Source organism: Hetaerina americana, unplaced genomic scaffold, assembly GCF_022747635.1.
Source record: "Hetaerina americana unplaced genomic scaffold, ioHetAmer1.1.p SCAF_4, whole genome shotgun sequence".
Lineage (NCBI taxonomy): Eukaryota > Metazoa > Arthropoda > Insecta > Odonata > Calopterygidae > Hetaerina > Hetaerina americana.
Window position 1 is genome coordinate 64,929,898 of NW_027286985.1, and position 27,520 is coordinate 64,957,417.

The window sequence follows — 27,520 nt, forward strand, 5'->3', positions numbered from 1 at the left end:
GACCAACAACATTCATTAGAAATGCACCAGCAGGCAACGTCTGGCTTTTTAAAAAGGTTTTACTTCAGCCAAGAAATTTCAACTCTTATCTCATTCCACTTATCGAGTTCATAGCAATTTCTGAAATGAAAATTGTAGTAATCTTTTGACAATGTTCTACGAATCATTTGTCGAAATGATGCAACCCTTTGGCCATCCTCCAGATTACACCTGCACACAAGTTCTACTCCATGCAGCAAAACATTGTTACCTATTTATGAACTTGCTGGTATTTGATGTAAGATAAGTAATGACAGTAGCGGGGCAAAGACCCAAAAATAAGATTTGAGTACAAGGGTCACAAAAGATTAAACACTAAGAGAAATTTAAAAAACAATCTGCACTCATGTCCAATACATTCGGCGTTGGAGGCTCTTTTTGTATATACTACACAATATTTACGATACCTTGGTATTTCCCCTTCATAACATATTCCAAGAGACTAGCACTTATGTTCAAGACAAAATATTCTTGGGAAATAACATGGTCAAAAAACTATTCCCGGCGCACTTGAAGGTAATTACCATGATAGCTGACGCCTTGTTTAGCTTTACGTTACCAAGGACACGATATGCTCGTACAAAAATTACTTTGCCCTATGGAATGGAGGAATAAAAACTCGAGCACCCAGTTTAGGGAATCAGACACACTACATAAATTTAATGTTTATTAAATGCAAGACGGCTCTTACATAGATTCACCACCCCGATAGTCTCCACAATACGATACTTATAGAATATAGATTAAATACCAAATACAAAAATGGACACTTGGTTGTCGATCGCTCGAAACAAAATGTGCTTAAAAATCATTCATAATGTGCAGCCTTAAACCAGATAATAACGTAGAGGTAAGATGAAAAATATCCTGCAAAAATCTTGAATGACTCGACACGCCATAAACAGGAATGTTATTCATTGTAAGCGACTTCCTAAATTAAACACTATTTCGAACAATGAACTCAAAGTTCGATAACTGTTTCTGAAGTCATTACTACAACACTCAGAGCATGAAAATTCCGGCTGCATATCTCAAGGTTGTGGATAAAAAATTTCATTCTTGACCTCCCGTTTGTTCCTGATATACTTCAATAACGTCATCATTTTCCATCTCGAGCTAAAACAAAAAGAAAACAATTAGAAGTCGGAAATGAATCCCTCAATGTGCTTAGAGAATATGAAAAACAATTACCTGCTTCGGAGTTTCATCGTCGTTGATACGCCGTCCATCAAACAAGAACCTTAGAGATGTGACAGGTACGGCCTGTAAAAATTGTCAAGAAATTAGGATAGCCTAAGTAATTATATGTACTAAGACGCATATGTTAATGCATGGCCAACACAATACTTAACATCAAATATGGCAATGCACTATGTCGACTACATATTTTGGTTGGCTAGCAAGAAAATGACCCTATTTTGATGCAATATAATACATTAATGAATTTTCATAAGTATAGCCGACAACTACGTAACATTAAGCTTAACTATGGTATCCCTGTTATTCTGACCGAATGATCCAATTTTATGACTAAAATGAGATAAGTTATTTCTAATTTGGAAATATACTTACCACGCGTTCACTGTAGGACTTTTTTAACTTTCCCATTTGTGTTGTCATCTTTACTCTAAAGTGAATTTCATTTGAGTCCTGAAAAAAAATTTATGAGCATCATATGACAGACTGGTTTACAACACTAAAAATGTCCACTGACTAAGGCACGCTTAAGCACATGCCACTTGCAAACTTGAAATCTCATTTTAACTTAAGATACAGGAGAAATGATTATTATTACAGAGGGAATACTAATTATCCTGCAATGAACTTACGTTTCCCACGACTTTTAACTTGATGTATTCAGATCCAGCGTCTCCTGGACCGGCGTCAGGTTTCTGCTCCTACACAAAGGTGGAATTATTTAATTACTTTGTTTTGTATACTCTCAAATTATAAATTTCACTACCGAACACAACATAATTTGTCAAAAATATTGAAAACGTCCTTCATAGACAATTTACCTGATTGTCAGACATGCTAACCATCTACCATAAAAATTTGGTCCTACGAAAGTTTGGATCTTCACGCCGTTATGCCACAACCGCGCCAGAAATCTACCACTCTTTTACATCCGGGGGCTAGATCCAAGATGGCGAAACTATTGTCAACAGTGGATAAGGAAAATAATAGAGGGCATCGTTTTATAATTAGCATTAAACGTTCGCATTTACCGTTTTTCCTAGGCGGCCAGACTGCGGTGAAGTATATTATCTGATTAATAAAAATGGAAAATTTTGTTAGCTGAACGAGCTTTGTAGACAATAATCGAAAATGCATCATACTAATTTTAATTCGCTGATTTCTTCTAGTTCAAAAAAACAATTGACAATCAATCATCTGTAGATTCTCAGATCAAAATTTGTCTTGTTTATATTTTCTTCAACCATCTCCCCATTAGGGAACTACTAATTGTCCACTTTTAGCCGAAAAATTATACGATTGAAATTTGGCTGAAGTTTGGAAATTTTAATCCTGTCGTTTTTTTATAAGCCTTTGATTGTTAATTAGTATTGTGTTTATAATTTATCTTCAGACTTATATTTTGTATGCCAACAATTCCTTCGACAGAACCCAGATAAATATAAAAATAATCTAAATCAGGTCGTCACTTTAGGGATTTTTTGTTCACCAGGCAAGGGAACTCCAGAAATATTTTAAAATAAAAAAATTGTACCAGTAGAAAAAATGGGAAGATAAATATAGGTCTGGCGGTGAGATTTTCATCGATTGCGCACGAGCGTTTCGACACAATTTTAAGCCAAAAATGGGTAACCCTGCAACAAAACTTTATAAAGTATCAAAGGAAACTCAATTCCACAATTAGTTCAAACCCTAGTATTATGGCCCAGCCTTTATTCTAGCGCAGCCTAGTTTATTCGGTTGATCAGATGAATCCGGAGTATTTAGAAATGTCGAGTGAATTACTCTTTCCTGGCTGTATGCTTCCGAGACAGCCATTCAATGTCAGATCATAATGGAGAGAGGTAATCGGAAGTAAACGACCACAGTCGATCAATAATGAAAACAGTAATAAATTAAATCATCTTTTTTCATCAACTCTTTTCCTTTACCAAAAATTCTTTCCAGTGGGAGTTACGAATGCTGTCATTAGAGAGGTCCTGCTGACCTGTTAGGGGCATGTGGTCTTTAATCTACAGGTTGTTTGAATCACCATTAAATGGATGAGGACCTCGCCGCTAAGGTGGCGAGGTCGCAATTCATTTAATATTCCTCTAAAATTTTGAATGGGATTTAGTCTAATATTCACCTGAGTATAGTTTCATTCTTATAATAATTTAATCATCTGAATCCCCGCGGTCTCATATAAGGCCTTCGACTGAGAGAAATGTGGATTTCGGCGTCCCCCGATAACAATTGGATGCATAAGGAATCATCCTGAATTTTGCCATTTTGGTACTAGCTCGCTCAGCTCGTCTGAGTTTGGTGCTCGGGATTGGAGGGGTAAGTCCCCGGTTGCCTCACCCTCCTTTAAGTGACGACCTTGAGCGTTTTCCTTCCTGCAAGAAGTTTGCAGAATTTTTACCGCCCTGTTGAAACATAATAAACCTCCCTAGTATCATACTATTGTTTGATTTGACCCGACGATAAACCTCAAATTTCTGTAACGAATTCATAAATTTGTACGCACCCTGTTCAATTCAGCTCTAAGAATAATCTAGCATTAGTAGCAGATGACCATTGCATCAGGGCGAGGAAAATAATAACTTAAAGTTATGTGATCATTCCATCATAATTTTCTTAAGAAAATTGTAAAGACATCTCTTCAACCTTCAAGAGAGTTGTTAATTTTAAACCAAAGAAATTAGTAAACCACGCCAGCGAAATATCCATTTGAATTTTTGCTGAGGTGGATGATGGTCATTTTAGTATATTTCCATTGTAATTGTAGGATTATATGGATAATTGTTTAATTTTCTGTTTTGTTCGAAAATTAATTTATGGCTATCATTTCCTCTACGGTTATCCTAATTGAATGAGATCGTACATTCAACATTATTCGGCATTTAAAATGTTGCGCCGAGGCGGTAGCGCAGGCAGCTACAATGTTGTCTTCTTTGCCACGAGATGTCTCCAACTACCTTACGTGGCTGCATTACTTGTGCCTGAATTATCAGCTGTTGTAAATTTCATCAATGTAAACATTTTAGTTGCCTTAAACATGCATTTTATAAGTCAGGAAGTGATAGAAATTAGGTAAATGATTTCTCCATTTAGGTATATTTAGTTCGGGTAGCGTTTAAAGTGGTTTGCGGTTTCATATTAAGCGTTAAGTATTCACCATGGTGGTTTTGGAAGGTGGTAAACATGACAGCTTTATTTCAGGTTTGTATTGGTCTTAATAAGCATTAAATTATTGGTCAAGGTTCTGAATAAAATGAGCGTACACATTATAATACATATATGTTTCTCAGTCTGCGCCCCAGACTACATATTAGAAATATTTCCATTGGGTTCCCCATATATGTATGAAGTTAAGTTCGCATTCTTTAGGACTTAAAATTTCAGATTTGCGTGGAAAATATGTAACTAACAGCGCAAATCGTATTTCATCAAATTGGTCCAAGAAACGAGTGGAATATGAAATACTAACGTTAATATATTCGTCTTTTTCAACTAGATTTCATGGTGATGTGAAAACTTTGCTGCCGGCAAATGAGTTGGGAAATGTGACATATTATGGCAGATTTAGACTGTAGTCTCATAGCAATAGACTGGATTCCCTGCTTTGGAACACCGAATTCCCACGATTCTGATGCTGTAACGGATAATGGAAGAACAATGATTAAGGATAGTGCTTTGAGTGCTAGGACAAAGGATGGAAAGCCGCCTTATAGGTAAAATCGCTGCTTTTTTAGTGTCTGAAATTCTTAAAACTCCTCAAGCACCTTGTGGTATAAAAACTCGTTTTGGGTAATTTGGCCAATTGAATGGTTCTGATTTCTCTTGGTCCATTCTTGCCAATTTGCATGTGCAATGCGATTCCGTCAGAAATATATGTAACGAGCTGATATTGAAACCAGACCATCTATTAGAGAAAAGTTTAGTAGTTGTAATTATTTGACAGCATGAACTTTAAAATTGTAATTTCCATTTCAGTTATGCAAGTTTAATAAGATTGGCTATCAGTAATGCCCCTAAGCAAAAAATGACACTATCTGAAATTTATCAGTTTATTATTGATCATTTCCCTTATTATCGGGAAGCCGGAACTGGATGGAAGGTATAGTTAATATTGAGAACGTTAATGATAAGGATTTTGGATTTCTATCTTGGTTGATGCTGTGTGTGATGATTTTTATTTTATTTTTAGAACTCAATTCGGCATAATCTCTCTCTCAATAAATGTTTCACCAAAATTCCAAGATCAAAAGATGACCCTGGTAAAGGGAGTTATTGGGAAATAGATTACAGTTACAGTCAAGACGATGGTTTCTCAAAGAAAAAGAAAAATATTCAAATGATTCGAGTAAGTATGCAATTTAAAATATTTTTAACATTAAAAATAAATATTAGTGTAACTTAATATTAGATTGTTTCAATAATTCTTGGCGTCATTACCCTGAGGTGTACAACAAAACGAATCTTAACACTTTTATCTGAACCTTTTAGAATGCTGTCACATTTAGCTATTTTTAATGTTAACAATAGTAATGATACGTTTGGCGCAGCATATAAAAATCATTTAGTGAATACATTCTTAAATCAGTGTGTTGGCGTATAGTGGAGCACCAAGTGTCTCCTCTCATGTAAAAACATTTATTACTCATCACTTGGTAAGATGGTGCAGAAAGAGGTTTTCTTTCAATTAGTGCTATGATTCTTCATATTCATTGACTGAATTATACATTAATTTTTCCAATCCCCAATATTTTTAATTTTAACAGTAATGTAAGGGTCCAGATGAGTTATGCAAGAGAAAGAGCGAGTTATTTTGAATTCCAAAGTGGTATACATTAATTACAGACACATTTGAAGGTTACAAACAGTAACCCCACGCCTATTGGTGACCATAGCTTATGGAAGCCAAGTCTCCTTCTGGTGCATCTTCATTCAAGAGCTTGCTAATATGATCAGGATCTTTATTAAATGGCCTGCAATGAATGTGAAGCCTTGTTTAATAATTTTACAGATGCAGAATCTCTTGAATGTCAACATCACCAATGAGAATTTATTGGATCGTGTTATTAAATGCCCTCTGTCAAACAAACTTAAAAATTACCATCTGAATGTAATTTTATCAATATTGCGTACATTGCGAGCAATTTTATTGATGTGTCATAGGTATGAAGGTTCAGTTTACCTTCCTGGATAGATTTGATGAGTATACCTGTGATGCTGTCAAGAAAAGCTTATAAGAAGTAGTTGTAGTTTGTGGGACACAGCTTATTTAATCCCCAAATTTAAGGTTGTGTTAGGCCTAGTGGTTCTCATTTCCCACCCCCATGAATTATCCACCAATTCACCCTCTTAGGGATAGCAGATAAACCAAAGTGGATTGGATGACAGAAGAATACTGTTCTCATAATGCCACAGTATGGAGTTGCCACGCTGCAAATGGATTATTGAAGTAGTATATAAACAAAACTAAATAAAGTGAGGATGCTGCCTTTCCTCAGGTATTTTCCAGTATGCACTTGGAAGAGGCAATGAAATAGGTAAAAGGATTTTCCCCAGTAGTATGGAAGGGAATGAAAGTGTAAGGGGACGAGATGGGTGTACTTGGTTTTATGGATGGCATCGTTATATGGCAAATTGAGAAGAGCTGCAGACTTACTCAAGTACAACTTCATATATTTCCAGACTGCATGTTACAGAAAACAATAGGAAGTTAAAAAATTAGGACCATGTGTGAAAAGAGAACAAATCGGATGGTTGCCCATGATTAGCGCATAGAACAAGTGAAATCATTCACCCAACTTGTGTGTGTGGAGTTTTGTGATACAGAAATAGTCATCAGTGGGGAATAGCTAAAACATGGAATGCATTTATGGCGAAGAGGTAATTTCTATTCTGAAAGAAGATATAATTACTGTATTACTTGGAAATATACTAAAGGACTCTCCTCAGGAAGATCAAGGTTTAAATATGTAAAGGGAACAAATAAAGAAAAATGTAAGGAAGTAGACATACAGGCATTAAATGCCCTGTATAAGAGCATTAAAGTACTTGCATTTTTTGTAGAGAAATGTGAGACTGCATTAATCTTTCCTCAGATTAGAAGGGCAAAAAAGGATCCTTCTTTGGATTGCTTTTTCTTTCTTTTCTATTCTTTTCCTTATCACCACCATCCTCACCCTTCCTCCATGTAGTTGAGCAGTTGTACCTCTTTACCTTAGTGCTCAATTGATGGGAAGTTATAAAATCCTTAAGTTTACAATTTCCATTTTTTTTCTGTTTTGTTACTATTTTTTTATTTGAAAAATGAGTGATATTGCACAAGAAATAAATTATGATTTTATGCTGCTTTATGTTCCACGATCATGTTTCATTAGGAGAGTGGGGACGATAGAGCAGGCAATAACTTTTAAATGATAATATGGATGGTTTTCAAGATTTTTATTCCTGCTTAAAATTTACTGTTTTCTTTTTTTCATCCCTGAAAGTATATAAGAGTCTTTATTGCAGTTAGATAACATTGGCAGTAAATACTAACTAGTTGTCCGAAAAGAATGGAGATATTTTGGTTGGTTTGCTGTTTTTTTTATTAAGTATTCTAAAAGGTTAGTACATTGCATTCCAGTAAGTGGAGCGTTTTCAATAGTGTATTGGTTTGCAAGATACTTCCATCAAGTGGAAAGTCACTTTTTGAGAATAGTAACAGCAAGCCTGGGGTGTTTAGCTAGGCTTTTGATTTCTCCGGTACAAGGTGATCTGTCTGGCAGGAAAATCGAGAAAATATCTCGAATTGCTTAGATTAGTCAGAAAAAAATAGGTGGAAGAGGTAATTTTTTTAAAAGTCAGAAATTTGATATCTAAATCTAGAATATGAAATGGGAATCTTGAATTTGCAAAAACCAATATTCCTTTCAGTTGTGAGGTTAGTTGATGTTTGTTATTGGTATTTACAAGTACAGATATTGGGAAAACCAAGACTATAATAGTAGGAGCAACTTCCGTGATACTATGGGATGTGTAGTGATGAGGGATCATCCACAGCAATAATATGCACTCAAAATACAAATACTATGGAGGAAAATCAGGGAGAAGGACATCAAGGTTGGTTAAGTAAATCAGGAATCGAACATGGAAATGGTTGTCCACCCTGTTGTGGCATACTGGCAAAAATGTTCTTTGGTTGAATTGTGGAGTGGAGAATAATGATGAAATCAGTCAAGGGAAAAGCTGTGGCATGAATAGTTGGGTTGGTGTTAGAAAGGATGATTCTGGGAAAATAAAAATGGGTATTATTAAATTAGTAAATAATGAAATCTTTTTCGGTGCATACATCATAATAGATAGCATAATACACTGTGAGCGGGCTAGAGTTAGTGAGAGTAAAGTATTTTTGGGTGACTTGAAGGCTAGTGGAAGGTATGCAAAATTAGGGAAGTAAATACGATAATGTGGACAATGCATAGTAAATAATATTTATTAGGTGCTGTTCAGAAGGTACGTTATGTAGTAGATTGCCTTGGCAATGCGGTACAGATTATCTTATTTCTCTTAAATACATAGCTTAAGCATAAATATATTAATTCTTACATGTATGCCAATGGAATATTTCTACAATTATGATTCATTTACGTAGCAAATGATGAGGAGACAGAAAATTATAAAAGCTTAACAAAGTTTGCTGAATGTCGAACTGACTGCTATTTCATAGTGTCAGAAGGTATCTGAAGGGGGCGTGAGTTGTAAGGTAGATTAGACTATAAACATTGGGAGGATCTGTCAAAATGCTGGAAGATATTGAGTAAGAAAGGTAGTGTGATTGAGGTCTCAAAGATAAGTTGTTCTCAATTTAGGTGGAATGAGAAGAATGCATTAAAGTGTCATTGAAGCTTGTCAAATCTTTAAAGGAAATATTGTGGAATACACTGAAAGTATAGGTATGTGAGGAATCAGAAGAATGAAAGATAATGCTTGGTGGAATAAAGATATTAAAAATTATGAGTGTGAATTAAGAGGAGTGAAGATCTCAGCTTGGTGGTGAGGAGCTCAAAAGAGAGCATATGATGTTTACGAAGAGAGGCAGTTAGTTTGAATGAAAAAAGTGATGTCTGAAAGTAAGGAAATTGAAATAGAACAAGAAAAGTAATCTTCTTTTTATCAAATAATTGACGAATGTCATCTGAAGCCTTGATTAAAGTAGACTATATACTATATCCCTGTCAAAATCCCAATTGGTATTCATTGAATAAATCATTGCTGGAAAAGTGACCAATTACCAAGTTGTAAGCTTTACATTCGATTGACATTGATGAGGAACAGATGAGAGAAATTGAGTTAAAGTGGGACAAGTCAGTAGGGTTAACACAATTTTCTTAATGGGTGAAATTTAAGTCACACTTCCATATATCTGAGTAGGTGGAATAATTTAGTGTAGTATTTTATGTCTCAATTGTCATTAGCACAATAATTGACAGTAGTGTTATTATAATGTTACTGGAGTTGCTATAATGTGCTGGTCACAAAATCATTTCTTCTCCTAGGTTGAGAAATATCTGATTGATACTCTGGGGATTCCTAAAGAAGAAATAAAGATGATTTTTTATAGTAACCAGCATCATGTGCCCAAATTATTCATTTCCATCAAAATAATACATCACAAAAAATGCAATCAAACATTCAAGCAGCGATACTCAATGGCTGATTCACTGCATTAATATCATTCATCCATAGATCCATCACTAAAATCAAATGGAATTTGGGTACCTTTAACCAAATTGTGTTGCAGCACCACAGAACATGAGCTACTATATGATGTTCTTAAATATTTTAGCAACAACAACCAATAATGCAAGTGAATATATTTTGATGGTGGATTTAGATATGCGAGAGAACAGCGTTATCAATGTAAGTTGATTTGAAATAAAATCATAGATTAGTTGAAATCCATGATTTTATTTCAAATTTTCATTGGATCATCTTATGCTTTGGGGCTCTAATACATCTTATGCAGGTATTAGAAGTTGATGGTAATTAATAGTGCACATTGCTGTAATATTTTTCACTAAATAGATGGGATGACAGAAAGAAATCATTCGATACTTTTAAGGAAAAATTTTAAATAGAGGGATCATTCAGATTACCTATCCCCAGTCTTTATATTTCTTGAAATATCTCTTTGGACCCTATTTGTTAGAGAAAGTGATAACAATTAGTATTTAAATTATGCATCAACTGCTTTACTCTGTTTCTCATATTTAAAACTCACATGCCATAGCCAATATTGTTTTATGAAAACACTTAGTTTTGCATCAGATCATGAATAAAATATAATTCACAGCAACTGATTACGTTTCACATTTACTTGGCAAAGTGCAGCTTAGGTATCAAGCAGTGTTGATGGATAGTAATTAAAAATTGAAACTTTTTGATTTCAAAGAAACTGCAGAAAATATTGCAACATTAAGATTTAATGGAGTCATCCATTAATGCACGTGAAAATGTAGTTATTTGACTCCTTGCAATGCAACAATTAGACTCCATCATAATATACTGTGGCAGCATTTCCCGAAATGACTTTGGATTCGTCTAAAGTAAAAACAGTGTATGTACGGTATTTCATCAAAACATCTCGTTTCTCAAAATCCCCCTCATTTCATAGTGTAAGAGGAGGCTCCTGTAGCTTAACTGGTTAAAGCACTCAGGTGGACATTGGGGGTTGTAGGTTAGAGTCCCAGTCAAGGTGAATGATATTTGCACATAGAAGCATTGTAATGCAACTTTTTGACTTGCATAAAAATATTATAGCCAAGCCAAGGTTTTAAGCCAATTATGACGATAAAGGAAGGGCATATAGACATGGGGGCAGATCTGTAGCTAAAGGATACAAAAATATGGGGATGGCTATGATGCAGAATTTGTGCCCATGGTGCAGAAAGTGCAATCAGCAACCTTTTGAGTGCAGCAGGAGAGTGAGGAGTAAATTTAGACATTTTGATGTGAAAATGGCATACTTAATGGAGAACTTGAATAGCTATATTGTAAACAGCCATAAATATGAAACTGAGCAAAATATGCATTTGGCATGTAAACTTCAAAACTCCAGTTATGGGCTGAAGCAGCTTGAAATATTAAATTAAATAGAGTACATGTCAAGATAGGATTAACACACAGTATGACATCCAGGCTTCTGCAGTAAGTTGGACAAAGGAATATGGATATACATATCCTTAAATAAAATTAAAAAATTGTAGTAATACGCAGAGATCAGTTTGCAATGGAAGAGTAAAGGTAGAGGCAGCATTAATACTTCGAACTTGGCTGATTTCTTACTAAATGTTAAACAGTATAGATAAGTTGTAAGAATGTTATCCCGCATGGCAATGATCTCCCAAATTGGCATTACTGAAGCAATGAGAATTTTGTGTGCAAGAGTTGGTTGCTGAAGAAATATAGACTGGGAACCATAATAGAGGGTTTTGCAGTACTTAAAGGCAACCCAACAAATTTCTTTTTTGTTGAGCAGGTGGAATGGCAAGTTCTTACAGACTACATAGATACAGGCTGGGTAGGGGATAAGTAGGATAATGAATCAGCGAGTAGATGGGAATTGAAGCTTGGTAACAGTGCAGTTTCCTGGTCAAGTAGAAAACAGTCATTAGTGGAGTTATCTGTGATGCAGGTGGAATATATATCTGCAGTCCATGCTAGTTAAGTAAGAGGTCACCTGGTTAAGCTACCTGATGGTGGATTTGAGGTAGAAGTTTGGATATAAGTTTTAGTTGGATTCGTGTATTGATGTCGTTGCTTGGGTGAAAAATACACATATATTAGTTGGCTTGAAATGCTGTAAAGAATGCGGAGATATTTAAATAAATATGTTCGTACAGTAAAAAATGAAATTTTGTTTCAAAACGTTTGCCTTGGCCATTAGCTATGGGTTTGAGAAGTGTAAGGGGTGGGTATAAGGCCGCTCTGAGTAAGGTAGGGGATTGGAGATTATATAAGAGATATCTCCCAGGAATGGGAAATGCATTGTATCTCAAAATAAAAACTATGGAAAAGTACAAAATATTTATAATGGATATCAAATATTTCCACGAAGTAAAGCCTGAAACCTATAGAGTATATTTATTTCAATCCTTAATTTCTGATGTATGCATGTGTACTATTGATCGTGTGTGACTCCTCCCTAGGAATAATGTGGTATGCTATTTTTAAGAAAGCTGTATGTGTTTTTTAATCATGAACCTACCATATTTTCTTTCCAAAATAATTTTGGTATTTAGATACAACTATCCTAACTTCTGAGTAATTAGGACATTAATAGACTAACAAAAAGATTGCATACCCTGAGAATTGTCTAAATATTTGGCAAAAATGGCTATCCAGTTGAAATGCAGCATAGAACAAGTAATAAAAAATGAAAGGTAAATATCATGACTAGCATTAAAATAACTGAAACAATACATGGCCAAACAAAATAAATATAAGATACATACTCTAGAAATATCAGTCATTTGGTGATATTCCACAAAATGATGGGTAGCATTTGTTGGGTGTGTAAAAAAGGAATTGGCAGGTTAAAACTTCATTCAACAAATCACGGTACCTTTAAAAAAATGCTACTTAATGAGATATTCTTCAATTCCATTGTGCTTGATTTACTGTCTTTGCTGGTTCAAGTAACAGAGTATTGTCTCTGTTTTAATTAATCAAGTCCCTGCGATTGAGTCATTACGTATCTGTACTTCTTTAGAATTTCTAAATCAACCTGGTATGTAGTATTGGAGCATTAAAATTTAAATGAAGAATTTTGAATATTAAGCGAGTCTCCCATTATGTTGAAGTTATCATGTGTTTGTATTTAATATGCGTATCGTGGATTTCATAGTTGAAAGATCACTCCACTATTAAAATGTTATGCCTTATACTTGACTCTTCTATTGGCTACCTCAAATGATCATGCCTTCATCTCATCAATCACTTCCACCTTTCATCTAGATTAACAATCAGAAAGCAGCCATTATCGGAGGAGAATAGTTGCCATGTTAAAGTTACAAGTAGATTAGGGTTTCCTTTAAGAATGGCAAAACCCTCTTTTAATGCTTTCTAGTCTCTTACCTTTGTGCAGCTAACTTCCTACATAAAATTCCCATTGCTGCTGCAATGTCAGGTATTGTGCTTGTGGAGATACAGAGTAGTATTTGTGGATCCCACCTAAGGATGGAGGGGCTGTAAGGCCACCTAATGCAGGGAGAAATGTTTTGGTGGGCTGTTCATAACTTAAGTTCCCAAAATTTCCTGTATTCTTTTAACTAGGTCATTCATTACCATTTTTGTTCAGTGTCTCCATTCTTCATCTCTGCTCTTTTGTCTTGATTATGCTGGCTGTTCGGAAGGGTAACTCCAACCAACTTCCTTGGTGTGCACATTTCTATTATCTGAAGAATTATTTCCCTTGCGATCCATTATGCACAGAATAGAGAAGGTTCTAGGTGTTCATTGTTTTTCAATTTTTAAATGTGTGTGTGTGTGTGCTGTTTTGAATTTTACCCTGACTCTATTTTTTAATGTGGTTTTAATTATGATAATTTTCCCTATCTTTTCCGATCCATTTTATCCTCAATAAAAGTCTTCCACTCTATTGCTCATATCCCAAGGCTTAAATACGCCATACCCTGTTTTTTTTGTGTGCAGCACTATTCTTATTTATGAAAGTCTTGCCTTTTTTCTGTTATTTGTTTGTTGTTCACAAGACTCGTACCATTTCCATAACTCTGTTTCATCTCAAAGTATTTCAATGCCTTTAATGCTTTCCATCAAAGGGGAGTTGCAAGATTTATAACTGTCATTATGTATGGACCAAAGTCATTGCACAGCTATTGGAACACTTGGGTTGGGAGCCTCCCAAGGCATAGCAATCAAGTGATGGACATTATTATTGGAAGTCAACCATGAATGGTGGGTTTCGGAATGACGCAGATTTAATATTTATGGTCTTTGCCTCTCCTAAAAAAACACAATCATGGCATGGCATCTGCCACTGCAATAAACTCTCTTTCAATTCTCTATACTTTGAAAGGCTAAACTAATGGTAAAATAGAAATGAAATTAATTCAAATTTGAAAATAATTGTTTACCCAAATATTTTGGTAGGATAGGTATACAATTAAAAGTACATAAATGAAAATATAGTCCCATAGAAATCAATTTAGGGAATTCTTTTTTTAACGCAAAGTGCATTATTCAGGGCCTCTGAAAAGGCCCCGAAGTTTTTGAATTGTTGCATTGAAATACACATTAGTGGATGACTCTGTTAAAAGTTACTGTTGCGGCATCTCCCGTAGTTTCTTTGAAATTTTTCAAGGTATGAACAGCCTAAGTGTTTAATGTTGGCTTTAACCTCGTGGACTGTGGCGCGTCGCGCACGACTAAGGCAAATGATTTTTACGATCTAAAATTTTTACATTCTAGGGTAATAGTTTTTATCTAGCAAATTAGATTTTTTTTCTGCTCAAATGTGTTTGAAATAAAGTTTGTGCATCACAAACTATGTAATTGGGAGTTCACATTTTTTTAAGTTTCTATTTTGATCGGAATGATGTTTGATATGGTTTTTCTGCCTGCAATCTGCCTACCAATTTTTTGAATCAGGGAAGCATGGGAATACATTTGGAACTTAAGTGTTCATGGGATGGTTAGGAGAGGATCCATAATATTTCATTCTCTATACTAAGAAGTATAAATTTGCCCCATCTCATATGTGTTAACTTTCTCTGATTAGATCATCAAAGTATTTGTGTGCATTTAACTTTTCCCAAACATTGGTTACTTCTCTGCTGATGTAGAAGATGTCAAGTGTCTCTCTCTCTCTCCCCCCTGCCTCTCTGTCGCCGTGTTTATGTACACAGGCATTATCAGGCTATGTCCATTCTCTTGACTGCAGAGAAGTGAAAAAGCAATCTAATGAGATGCTAGCTGCTGATGTCTTCGTTTTGCTGGTCAAGGATCTGGTCCCTGCCCCCTCAAATGTTTTCGCCATTTGTATAGTTTTCAGATTTGTAATGATTTGTTTGTCAATCTAGACTTTTAAGCCCAGCAAGAATATATGCTGGAAAAATGACCCCTCTGTAAAATGAGGGGAAGGGAAGTAATGATGCAGTTGCGTTGGTCCTTCACTCCATCACATGTCCCTTTCAGTGGTTGGCTGTGACTCTTGTTCTTCCTCTTTGACTTGTTAAACAATATTCACTGTTGAATGTAATTTTAAACTAATTTCAATTCTCTCTCTGATAAAGTATTGATAATTTTCCTTTTAATTGCTTTGCAACCAGAATTTATTGCACTGGTTGCAATTTTCTTCCATGAATTCATTAACCCTGCAGAAAATATTGAAAGGCAGTAAAAGGATATTTGAATAATTGAATTGGTTTGGTGAATGAGAGGTGAGCATGTAGCAGTCATGTAGTGAATGATAATTTCAGAGTAAAATTACTACGGGTATTTATTTAGAACAGTTATTTTGTAGTGATTCATCTTATCAGGGTCTAGCTGGTGGGATTTGGATTGAACCATAGTTCAAAGATAATTAGAAAAGTTCTTGGAATGGAATAGAAATAAATAACTTGCCTCGGTGAAACTTTTTTATTTTTTCAATTTAGTCTCTCTGTACACAAATGCAATGTCTTGATCCCATCTCGAAAATTATATTCCTTCAGGCCTGCAAAATATCCGTCTACTTTGGCTGTTAGTTCTTTTTTTGAAGAGAATCTCCTTTCACTGAGGAAAATTTTCAGCTTGGGGAAGAAAAGGAAATCTGATGGAGCCAAATCTAGCAGATAAGGCAATTCGTATCTTAGTTCACGTATTCTTGCCATGGCCATATCACTGGTGTGTGAGCATACATTGTCTTGATGAAAGGTGACTTACTTCCTGCCCAAACCTGGCCTTTTTTGTGTATCTTTTGCCGTAGTTGGTCCAGGAGGTTAGCCTACTATTTTCCAGTAATTGTTTGACCAGTGGGAAGATAATCTATCAGCAGAATTCCTTTCATATCCCAGAAAAACGAAGCCATTACCTTTTCGACCAACCATATAGCCTTTGTTTTCTGTGTTGGTGGTGCATCAAAATGTTTTTAATGTTCTGACTGCTGTTTTGTCTCGGGGGTATAGTTGTGGACCTAAGTTGAACACTAGTGAGTTTAAGTTTCATCTGTGGTCACAAACTGGTGCAGAAAACCTAAACTTGTTGGTTGCTCTTAAAAGGGGTTAAACGTTGTTCAGAAATTTCCATTCTGATGCATTAGTGATCCTGTGTCAAGAGTCACGGCACCCATCTAGCAGATAATTTTCTTATCCAATTCCATTGTCAAAATGTGATATGTCCATTTAAATGACATCTCTGCAGCTTCAGCAATTTCTCACACTTTCAGTCTGCGATCCTTCATGACCATGTTATCCACCTTTTCAATAAATTTTGGGGTAGTGGCACATTTTAGCCGGCCACTGTGCGAATCGTCATCTAAGCTGTCCTGGCCAAATTTAAACCCGTTTGTCCACGTGGCACTAATTGAATATGGAGGAGAGTCCTGAAGAGTGTATTGAAAGTCAGCATATATATCCTTTGCCTTCTTAGCTTTCTTTACAAAGTATTTAATCACTAGACAGGAACAACAACAGAGAGGCATGTCTGTACCATATATCTATTACCAGACCACTGACGCATTAAGTGTTTACTCATGAAGGATTACTATTACTTGGTGGTGGGAAAACTCTTACGGCTGACATCTGATGATGATTCTAAGAAGTTTTCTAAATACCTTGTACATATTTTGATTGAGATAAATGTTTTTCAAAATTTTCAACAGTTAAGCCATATTTCTGCCTTCTTACATCATTTCTGCCTTCTTACATTATTAAACAATTATGATTTTTGACTTATACGAAGGAAAGTTATGAGTTTGAATGTTTTTAAAGAATGTACTCACCTGGAATTATTATGTCCCCAATGAACCATGGTTTTAATTTTCCTTACAATCTTGAATGCAACTCTGTCCCTGAGTGGCCTTGATTTTGTCTCTATAACAATTAAGTGAACTCAATGAAAGCCAGGCACCCAGCTTATTTCGATAGTCTTTGGTGATTTCTGCAAAATTATGCATCCAATGATTTGAAGCAAACTGTCTAATCTTGAATGCATATTCACTTTCGTTTCTTTTCTTGCTCTTTCAATGATGTGATGTTATGCCACCTGGGCACAATTTTTTCTGTCAGTTAGATAATCACTAAATTTTATATGTTCAAACTTACTCGTATTCTCTTCTGATTTTTGTCACCCAAAAGAACGGTGAGTTGAAGTTTTCGTTCTCATATTTTTCTTAATTTTTGAAAAGGTTTTCTTCTTTTTCTTCTTCTTCACATCCTCGTGCAGAGTTTAGCTGTAAGTCCATAGCTCCTAGCAGAAATTTGTGAGCATTTTCATGTGTTTTTCCATTTAAGTTGTTGGATAAGAATTGATGGCGCTTGTTTCTTGTGTTTTTGAGATGTTACCTTTTATCCCAATCAGCATATGCACTGAGGTATCTCTGTATTTTCCTTCTTCCCATCTTCAGTGCATTACTCAGTATTAAAATAATTACTTGGAGAATCTCAGAATGCCTTTTTTGAAGTAAGTATGTGTTCATTTTTCTCATTATTTGTTTCAGGCCTCTCCATATAGTCCAGACTGTAGTAGTAACAGCAGTGACTGCAATCCATTTACTCAACTTGGAGCCAATCTTCCTGTCAGTCAGGCCCGAATTGCGGATCAGCAGGCAATGAGCATAAAACCAGAGTGGGGAATGTCTTTGAACTCTATTCCTGAGCATTCTTCTAAGAAACGCAACCACGATCATATGAATGGTAAGTTAGTACACCTATGCTTTGAGAAATTGCTAATTTTACACTGAGCAGAAATGGCACGTATGAACAGGCGTTTCCTAGTCTAACTCGTAATTCGCTTTTTTTAAGTTTGTAAAACTGTTATGAAAATTATTTAAAGTGAATCATTTCATATTTATCGATTAACCTTCTGAGGTACATTATGACAAAACTTGCTTAAATGTTTATATTGTAAAATAAAATTTCATTCAGTTTGATCATTTCTGAAATGCAATCTCTGATGCAACCTAATCTAATGTTCCTCCCACAGGGGACCAATATCCAAGCTTTCAAGCTGCCAACACGACCAATGCTGCTAGCTTTGACCAATACAGTGCTACCACTTGCAAAATGCACATGTACAATTCAGGTGGGAAGGAAGAGCATGGCAGTCCACCTGCAGTCTGCAGTGGATCAAGAGATGAGGGAATCAACATTGACCCAGAGACAATAGATCCATCGGAACTGTCCGAAATATTGACCAGTCTCCTCTCTCAGTTTGAGATGGACTTGGGCAGCTGTTCAGATACTGGAATCTCGGGAGGGGTGCCGACACCCAATGCATCCCTACTACCCACGCCTCCCCTTAGGCCGAATTATCCTGCACCCCTGTCATCATCTTCCACCTCCTCCTCCCAGGCCGGAATGGGCCAAACCTCAAGCAATCCTCACCAGCACCACCAACAACACCACCACCACCATCATCACCAGCAGCAACACCACCCTGCCTCTCTCGGGCCCTCTAGTCCACTGCCTGCCCTGCACCCACAGCACCAGCACCCACACCATCAAATGCAGCACCAACATCACAACCACCACCATCACCACAACCAAAGCGCCCAGCTCCACCAAAGCCATGACTACTGCAACAACATCCAGGACAGTCTCCAGTCGGGCCACGCACACCCACAAGGAGGCATGTACGCCAGCGGCAGTGCTTACCACCCCCAATGCTTCCCAGTGCCGGGACACTCACCCCCCATCGGCAGACTCCCGGGCCGGGATCAGGTTTATCCCGGTTACAAAGAGAATGTCAGCAGGGACGAAGCGCTGGAATCAATGCTGGGGATGGGGAGCTATAGTGAGGCGGCAGGGATGAGTTCTTGCTCGCCCCTACCTCCTGGGAGTAGTAACACAGCACTCACATGTGCAGGGTTACAGGGTGGCCAGGAAGGTATAGTACACCACCAGCACCAGCCGTTTAATGGGATGGAGCCCTCTGTCCACTCCAGCAATGAGTTGCAGTGTCACCCTTACCAGGGGTATAGTTTTGATGAAAGTAAGACAAATATGCAAAACTCGTTTGGGGATATGATAAATGATTATAACTGGCAATGACTTCAGCGTTGAGTTTAGTTCACTTTTCAGTTAGAATGACAGTTGTCAGCTGTATTGAATTTTTGAGGGTAAATTTTTCTATATTTGTCAAAAGGAAATATTTGCTGTTACAGTTTTGACTGAATGAAGTTGTCTTGTTTCTCATAGAGGTCTATTTGATGTTCCCTCTGTTGAAACCAAAAATAGGGCATTTTCAGATTTTGTGTCAAAGATGAATTAGAAAAATCCCATTATCATTACTCTGACATTTGAAAGTAGCTATTGTCTTGTTCCATAAGGCAGTAAATGCTTGATTACCTAATGCAGAGTGATATTGAAAATAGGTTGTGAATGTACAGGTAGTTATTTTACAAATGTTAATGTTTTGTTAAGAGGAACACATTTTTATCTAAAAAAATAATATATACCGGTTACTTAAACATGAGCATTTTTATGCTGAAAATTATTGATAAGATCAGTGTTTAATTTAACAAGTGTTACAGAGTGTAAAAAATTATTAATGTTATGAATGGTAAACACTGGGTGATTTCAATTGCCATTATGATTGAAATATTTTATTCAAAAGACATGAAAGTGCCATGGATTAACTATTATATCACCAAAAAGACCACCAGTCTAAGTTTTATTCATTGTTATTTTTTGAAGGCTGTTCATTGTAAAAGTTAAAATTGAGTTTTGAGGTCATTCGAGTGCATGCATCTGTTCCCAACCATATTTTAAAGAAAGTACATACTCATTAGCTTCAAAAGATTACAATGTGAAGATATAAAATTTTTCTCATTAGATATGTTCTCTAAATACTGTCTACAGCCGATATCTATTGACAAGACTTTATAATTGGTTCAGTAAGTCAATTAAGGGAGTTTCGACAATTTAAAAAAAATGTCTTATAAAGTAAAGAACCCCACCTTAAAAAGAAATTAGTTGCCCTGGTATTAGATTTGGATAAAGTGTGGTTTCTCAATTATAAACAGATTTGGAGGATCACGAAGGAATTTATAATGTGCAGCTAAGAACTGACCTATTTGGAATCAGCTCAGAAACAAATATCATGAGAAAAGTGAAACTTCACAATTGATCACCGAAGTGTTTCATGAATTTTGATAGATTATTTGCTTGTCTGAGTGTTGAATTTTTTGAAAAAGAGGACTCACTGACAGGAGAATGTCTTGGTTCATGATAATTCTTAGAATAATTCCAACATGATGTTTTGAATAGCAGTTAAAAAAATTTCTTGTTTCTGCTATTCTCTAAGAATACCTTATAGAGTTGGTTTAATTGCTCATTTTGTTTCATTATTCGGAAGACTGATTAATAATAATAATATTTTCTTTCAGTGCTGAAATTAAATTTTAATCTTGAGTAGTTTGCTTTAATTTATGGTTTAAATATGTAAAATTTTGTGAGTAAAACTGGGGAAAGTGCCTTTTGTGGTATTTACAATGGATAGTCCATGGCACCTTTATGGTGCTCATAGTAAGTCATTCCAGTCAAAAACTCAATTTACTCCCTTGTAAATTTGGAATTCGTTGAAAATTGCCTTGCAACATAATCACTTTGTATTTTCTCTATGCTCCAGTATTAAATATCATGATTCTCACATGACAATGTGGAATGAGTTTTGCATTTATGTTGTTGTAGTAGGATTCAAAAGCATTGGGAAGTACTGTTCAGTGCCAGTTGTTTGGCTTGTTTTAGTGTTATTTTTTTATTTTTCAAGGTAACAATTATCATTTTACTCCCTTGCTTTACTTGTTACTTACCCTGGACATAATTTGATCATAAATATGCTGAAGATTATTTTTAAGGTCAATCACTAGTCAACTTTGGAAAAGCTTGTATTTATAGATAGGCAAACAGGTTGACAATTTTCAGCATCTAATCCATTTTGCCTGTTTCCACCATTCATATTATTATAGGCAGTTATTTTATTGGTTGTGTAGACTGAAGAAAGACTGATCTAATGCAAATTATTTGCAATTCATTAATTCTTGCCATTTTTTTATTTTTAAAGTGTCATAATTCCACTTTGTTAATCAGCCATTCCGTTGTGTTTGCATAGTTATTGAGAGTTGTGGTATCCATTGCAAGTGCTCTTTAAATGATGCGCATATCTCATTTTTTTTAGTGGGCTCATCATGTACACCTCAGTATGTGTAAAAAATTATTTTCATTGATTTTTTTATTATCAGTTGCTCAATCTACCTAATACGCATGCAAGTAGGTGAGATATCCTTTGCTGGTACATATGTGTATTTTTGTCAGATGAATGTTTAATTTTTTTTATGTGCTTGTAATATCTCAGTTGGCCCCTTACATTTTGTGTTGACAGTAAATATTATAAATCTCAGCTTTACAGTTATCAAGTAGTCATAATTTATATTATGAAAATATCACTATATTAAGTAATAGTGCAAATTGATTATTAAAATGTTGTTGATTTGGTTGTGTTACAGATACCTGATTTAAAAATTATTTGCCTTTATCATTTTGGTGGTATTTATATATTTGTCTTAAATTTCTGAAAATTTTTGATGGACCTTTAAATGTTCACATAAAATTTATTATGTGTTGTTCGATTTTTGTAAATATTTGTGTTTATTTTTTATTCAAGAGCAATTAACATGTGCAATAGATACTTTTAAGTTGTGTGAATGGTTGAAATCATGGAATGAGATCTGAAATTACTCAGGCAATTGATATTTTTTTTTTAAGCATTAATAATTGCTTTAAGAGAACTGCCTTTTTTTTTAGCTCATTAAAAGGAAGAATACAAGGAAGCTAACTTAAGACAATGTGCCAAGTTATTATTCTACACCATTCTCCAGTGACTAATAGTTTGTTCTTAGATTGTTTAAAAATTATACTTAAAAAAGTTTTGTAGGAGCTGTAAAAGGGGACACATCTTTTCTTGCAATTTACAACTGTGATATAGTTGAGAGAATGCTCTGCAATTGAATTTTGAAAAAATTGCCTGTGAAATGATATTCTCAGATTTGTTACAAGTAAATGGTCGCAACATGACGGCAGAATGAAAATTTATTTAATATTGCACCTCGAAGAGCACCTTAGGGGGTTATTAATTCCGATACTTTAATTAGACAAAATTTATTGTTAATACTGGAATTTTATGGGGTTAAAAAGCATTTTCTATTATTCTAATGAAAAATAGTGTAGTTGTACCATTATGTATGTATTGATTTGTATATTAGCATGTCATTTTCATCAAAGCTGGCCTCGGTGGTGTCTGCATTGTCCCGCACTTGGTGTGTGCAGTGATGGCCCAACACATCTATCACTGTCCTCCCTCCTGCCTCCTTTGATGGGAAGTTGTTTCATGGAAACAATTCCCTGCTCTCTCTTTATCTCTCACTCTCTTTCAAATGCTATTAAGAAAAATCCACCTAGTGTGGGCAATAATATTTCAGTTCTTTCTGTCCTGTTGCTTTGCTCACAGGATTTGTAGTTAATTTTTCTTCTGGCCAGTATTATATTGTTAAAAAAATATGTTTACTGTCATAGGTTAATCAGTACTCTAGTCAGGGAACACAATTTTCAGGTAGAAAAAAAAGGAAGTATTATATTGTGTGCACACAAAGCTCCGTTTTGGTATGGTCTTTATGAGTGATTCATAAAAATTGCTATATGCCTTCAATATGTGATTAAAATATATTTTTATGCTCTCATAAAAAGAATGGTTGTTGGATGCATTTGATGCATTAGAGGAGGATTAATCGGAATGGAAATAATATTTTCTGAACATGAAGAGATTGTATTACATTAAATGAGCAACAAAAATTTATAACATTTTATGTGGACCACCAAGTGGGGGCTTTTGTAATTGTTCCATTACATGTTTCATGATTTTCATGATGCTTTTTTTTGAAGATGTTCATGATTGTTCTCAGTTTACTCTTTACCATATGTTCAGCAGTACTGTTGGTTGTACAAATATTCTAACTACTAATATACCAGACAAGAAGAGCATATTCGTCTAGTTTAATGTTTTGTTACACACAGAAGGAAACTTGAACTTTACCATCCCTGTAAGGTTGCAGTTTTTCATGGTTGGCAAATTTAACCGAATTGTTTAATTTACAATTTTTAATAAAATATCCTTAATTTTAAGAATGTGTGACTCTTTAATGCTATCTACATTACCTCACCTTTGACCTAATATGCATTAGTTTAGGATTTTTTTAATGTGACCAGTATTAAAATCTGATATGAATAAAGTCATAGTCGTTAGAGATCATTTATTCAAGTTGTAATGAATACACATCTCATTTTTTCTTCGCTCTCATGCATTTAAAATTAACAAACCTTAATATTTCTTGGCAGTGATTAAATAAATCATGTTATTTGTGGTATTTTTATAGGTGCATTTTAATGCCGTTGGAACCCATCCAGTGCTTTTGACAAGGTAGAATGAGAACAATGAGAGGATCAGAAGGCTTTTCCTTTTTTCCAGAATTTTCTTTTGTTTCCCTAATGGTGTAGGTACACCCGTAGGTCATCTGCATCTTCATTATGTTAAGCAACTAATTTTTACTATTTTCCAATGTCACCTCACCTCGTTTCACATAGCCCATTCCAAAGTGCACTCCCCTTCTCAGGGCATCCAGCATCTTAATTCATCTTCTCACATTCACCATGCTCTGTCATGTTCTTTGGTTCATTTCCTCCTAAAGCAGGACCTCTCCAATACACTTCTCTCTTCCCAATTATCCCTGTTAAAGTACTCCTTTCCTTGATGGTTACCAAAACCCTCTTTTTTCATTGATCTTTCCAACTGATCTTCAAAATTCCCCTCCCCAACTGCATATCACAATCTTTAATACTCTCTTCGTATATTTTCCATGGTGGCCATGTCTCTGCTTTGTACGGAACTACAGTTTACATATAGTATTTCCCTGTTTTGTCAGCCTTATCCTGATATTAATTTCATTTCTTCATAACAATTAATACACACAATCCTGGTTTTTGTAATGTTTATTCTCCCCTCAAACGCCTCACAATTACTTCCCGGTTCATTCACAGTTTTAGTCAAGTTGCCATTTGGGTTAAAATATTTATTTAGAATTTTATTTGCAATTGTGTTATTTAGATAACTAATGTCTAAAACTTGCATGAGAAACGTACTTTTATTGTAAGAATAGCTAGATATGTAACCTGATGTTATGTGATAAAAATCTTTTGCTCAAAAGTACCCAATCACAAAATGAGTTGGGTGTTAATACATTTCTGTTATTTCATAATAAATCCTAATCTGTCAAAACACTAAATTGTTGTACAAAATGTCAGTTTTCTGATCGATAAAAATCAACTAGAGTATCTGAAAGGTTGTGTTAGACTCACAGTAGGTATCGAAATTGTTACTATGTAAGGGTTTAACTCCCAATGAGAGGGTCAAGTTTCTGTGTGCCACACCTGTTCAGCCACATTACTGATCAAGCTCATTTATGCTAGAACTGGCATAATTCTGTAATTATATAGAATTTAGATTTATTTCAGTTGCACTAAAGGAGGCATTTATGATTTCCTTGTTAAAGTTTTATATGGATTATCAATTGATTTCAGTGAAAATTCAGAGAGGATCTTCTTTTACCTTACATTCAATAATTCTGATTGAAGTATTATCATAGGTATTTGTTCAATTAATCTGTTGAGGTTTTACCCACATTAATAGCAACATCGCCAGTGTAGCTAACATCGTACAAAAGGCAGTGCACAGTGTAATACTTTTCCCAAAAGATTCAAGTTTTAAGTTGTGTCTAGTAAAATACCTGATGAGATGTACTTATTTTGAAATTGTTTTGGAGGAAGGTGGAAGGTAACCCGTGGGTTGCCGACCTGTAGGTAAAAATTAATAAAAAAAGTATATTTTAAATGCATAATTTTTCTTCCTCTTATAACACGCAAATCAACGGGTTGAATTGAATAAAGATATGCAACGTGTACGATCTTATTACATGCAATACAGTAGCGATGAAGGGTAACAAAAAATTTAATGTCACAATAAAGTTAGTTTTAGGGAAACAGATGGAAAATAAATTCTTCATTACCTAAATTAAGGACCTTTAACTCTGTTTTCTTTGTGAAACCCGCTCGATGCGAGAGTTGTTCTATCATGATACTACCACATAGTCATTTTCTTGGTCAATAGATGGCGCTGGCGTCACATTCTGTCTTATTCTTCGTATTTATTATGCCACCTTCCATATACATTATTAATTTTTTTTAATCATTTATTATAATTTATTACATAAACGCTGCCCCGACATTAGGAAATAATTTGGATGATGTTCGCCGGAAAGAAAAACTTCTGCATTGGCCCTTATATATTTATTGAATGGAGAACCTCTTACAAGTTCAATTCAAAAACCATAAATTACTGCATAATTAGAAATGGCCCTTACACTTAAATGCGTATATTTACAATAAATCTTCCCTAAAGAAATTCTAGTTTTTGGTAGGTAGCGCTAAAGACTTCCAAAGATGCTTCCTTAATCTATAGCACCTGGCTCTGCAATCAAAAAACAATTATATTAGAATTGTGGCATTGTGTAAGGAATTGTGCTCTTATGAGAAATGTGAATGTAATCTGGCCAATTTACAGTCAAAAGATATGCTTTCTTTTACTTATTTATAAAACGAATGACTAGAACTCTTGCAATCACCTTGAAAGTAATTTAAGATGAGGGCATAACAAAAAAGTTATAAACAATTATTTTGGCTGAATACTCACAATAAAAATTAATTAATTTCCAGGATTATTGAAGAAGGAAATGCGCAAATAATCAATGACGTCATTTTATTCATCTCTATACAAAACTGACAAAAATATTTCCGGGCGAGCCGCTCAGGGCACTTGCAGCTCCACCCAAGTAATGTGATTTTTCGAGTGCCAGATCTTCCTGAGAAACCATATCCGGCACAGGAAAAGGAACTGGCCCCCCTTCCCTGATACGCGAATTTCACTCGTCGTCGGGCATAGTACTGAGTGAACTCTACCATCTCCTACCAAACCGACCTTCGGGTTGATTACGGTGTTTTTCACGAAACTGCTTCGTTGATATTTCAGTGATAGCTGAAAAGAAATAGTCACACAATCAAGTCTATGATTGACACCTGGAAAATTGAAAATCAAATGCTTCAGAAGTTATTGGGGTTATTAAATTTGACGATTTTTTTGTGACCTAATTGTGTTAATACACACCTAGCTGCAGTGATACGCGGCACGATAATGGGCTGACACAATGTAACACAAATAGAATAGAATAGTAACATTTAAAAGGATACACACGGTAAATTGTCCGAGCTTTCGGCCCTCTCAGAGGCCTTCTTCAAGTCTGAAGAAGGCCTCTACATACATACAGGTATATATATATTTGCGCTGTACAGTAAAGTTAAATCTTTATCGGGAAGTAAGAAAGGAATATCTATGCTAACAGAGATAAGGTGGGTAAGATAATAGTTGACACAGGAAAGATCCAAGAGAGATGGAAGGAATACATAGAAGAACTGTATAGTAAAGAACTTAGACCATCAAAGTTAGACATAGAAAAGGAACATGACGTATAGGAAGATAGCTTAGGTCCTGGCATACTCGACGATGAGATGGAAAGGGCATTAAGGGAGATGAAACTAAATAAGGCCGTGGCAGTGGATAACATTCCCGCGGAACTTTTAAAATGCTTAGGAAAATGTGGGAGGAAGAGGCTATTTGGGCTGATCCGTAGTATTTATGAGGAAGGAATCTGGCCTTTGTGAGATCAGTTTTAGTTCCTATTCCGGAAAAGGTAAAGGCTACATCAAGTGAGTACTACAGGACAATAAGTTTGATATCCCACGCAGCTAAAGTTGTTCTCAGGATCAAAAACAAAATGATAGAGAGTAGGGCAAATGATTACTTAGAGGATGATCAGTTTGGGTTAAGGAAGGGGAGAGGTACGCGTGATGCCATTGCAGTAATGAGATTATTAATCGAGAGGAATATAGAACACAACCAGGAGGTATTTGCCTGTATCGTAGAT

At 35.3% G+C, this 27,520-nt stretch overlaps 2 protein-coding genes across 2 annotated transcripts; one reads left to right on the forward strand and one right to left on the reverse strand.

The window, feature by feature from the left end:
• Positions 1-693: 693 nt before the first annotated feature.
• LOC139691838 (small ubiquitin-related modifier-like) lies at positions 694-2,191 on the reverse strand. The gene is made up of 5 exons (XM_071589744.1): positions 2,058-2,191; positions 1,869-1,937; positions 1,612-1,689; positions 1,231-1,302; positions 694-1,155 (listed from the first exon to the last, which is right to left on the reverse strand). The coding sequence occupies exons 1-5, from the start codon at positions 2,079-2,081 to the stop codon at positions 1,093-1,095; spliced, it is 306 nt and encodes a 101-aa protein (XP_071445845.1). The 5' UTR covers positions 2,082-2,191; the 3' UTR covers positions 694-1,092.
• A 2,024-nt stretch (positions 2,192-4,215) lies between these two features.
• On the forward strand, positions 4,216-23,651 carry LOC139692002 (forkhead box protein J3-like). Its single transcript, XM_071590005.1, has 7 exons — positions 4,216-4,252; positions 4,333-4,440; positions 4,736-4,952; positions 5,215-5,338; positions 5,429-5,584; positions 17,933-18,128; positions 18,418-23,651. The coding sequence occupies exons 3-7, from the start codon at positions 4,795-4,797 to the stop codon at positions 19,482-19,484; spliced, it is 1,701 nt and encodes a 566-aa protein (XP_071446106.1). The 5' UTR covers positions 4,216-4,252; positions 4,333-4,440; positions 4,736-4,794; the 3' UTR covers positions 19,485-23,651.
• Positions 23,652-27,520: the final 3,869 nt, after the last annotated feature.

Coding starts and splice junctions, on each gene's coding strand:
- LOC139691838 (XM_071589744.1), bottom strand. CDS start 2,081: ATGGTTAGCATGTCTGACAATCAG. Junction 1,938..2,057: donor TTAGCATGTCTGACAATCAG/GTAAATTGTCTA, acceptor ACCTTTGTGTAG/GAGCAGAAACCTGACGCCGG. Junction 1,156..1,230: donor ACGATGAAACTCCGAAGCAG/GTAATTGTTTTT, acceptor TTTTTGTTTTAG/CTCGAGATGGAAAATGATGA.
- LOC139692002 (XM_071590005.1), top strand. CDS start 4,795: ATGGCAGATTTAGACTGTAGTCTCATAGCAATAGACTGGATTCCCTGC. Junction 5,339..5,428: donor AAGCCGGAACTGGATGGAAG/GTATAGTTAATA, acceptor TTTTATTTTTAG/AACTCAATTCGGCATAATCT. Junction 5,585..17,932: donor AAAATATTCAAATGATTCGA/GTAAGTATGCAA, acceptor TATTTGTTTCAG/GCCTCTCCATATAGTCCAGA.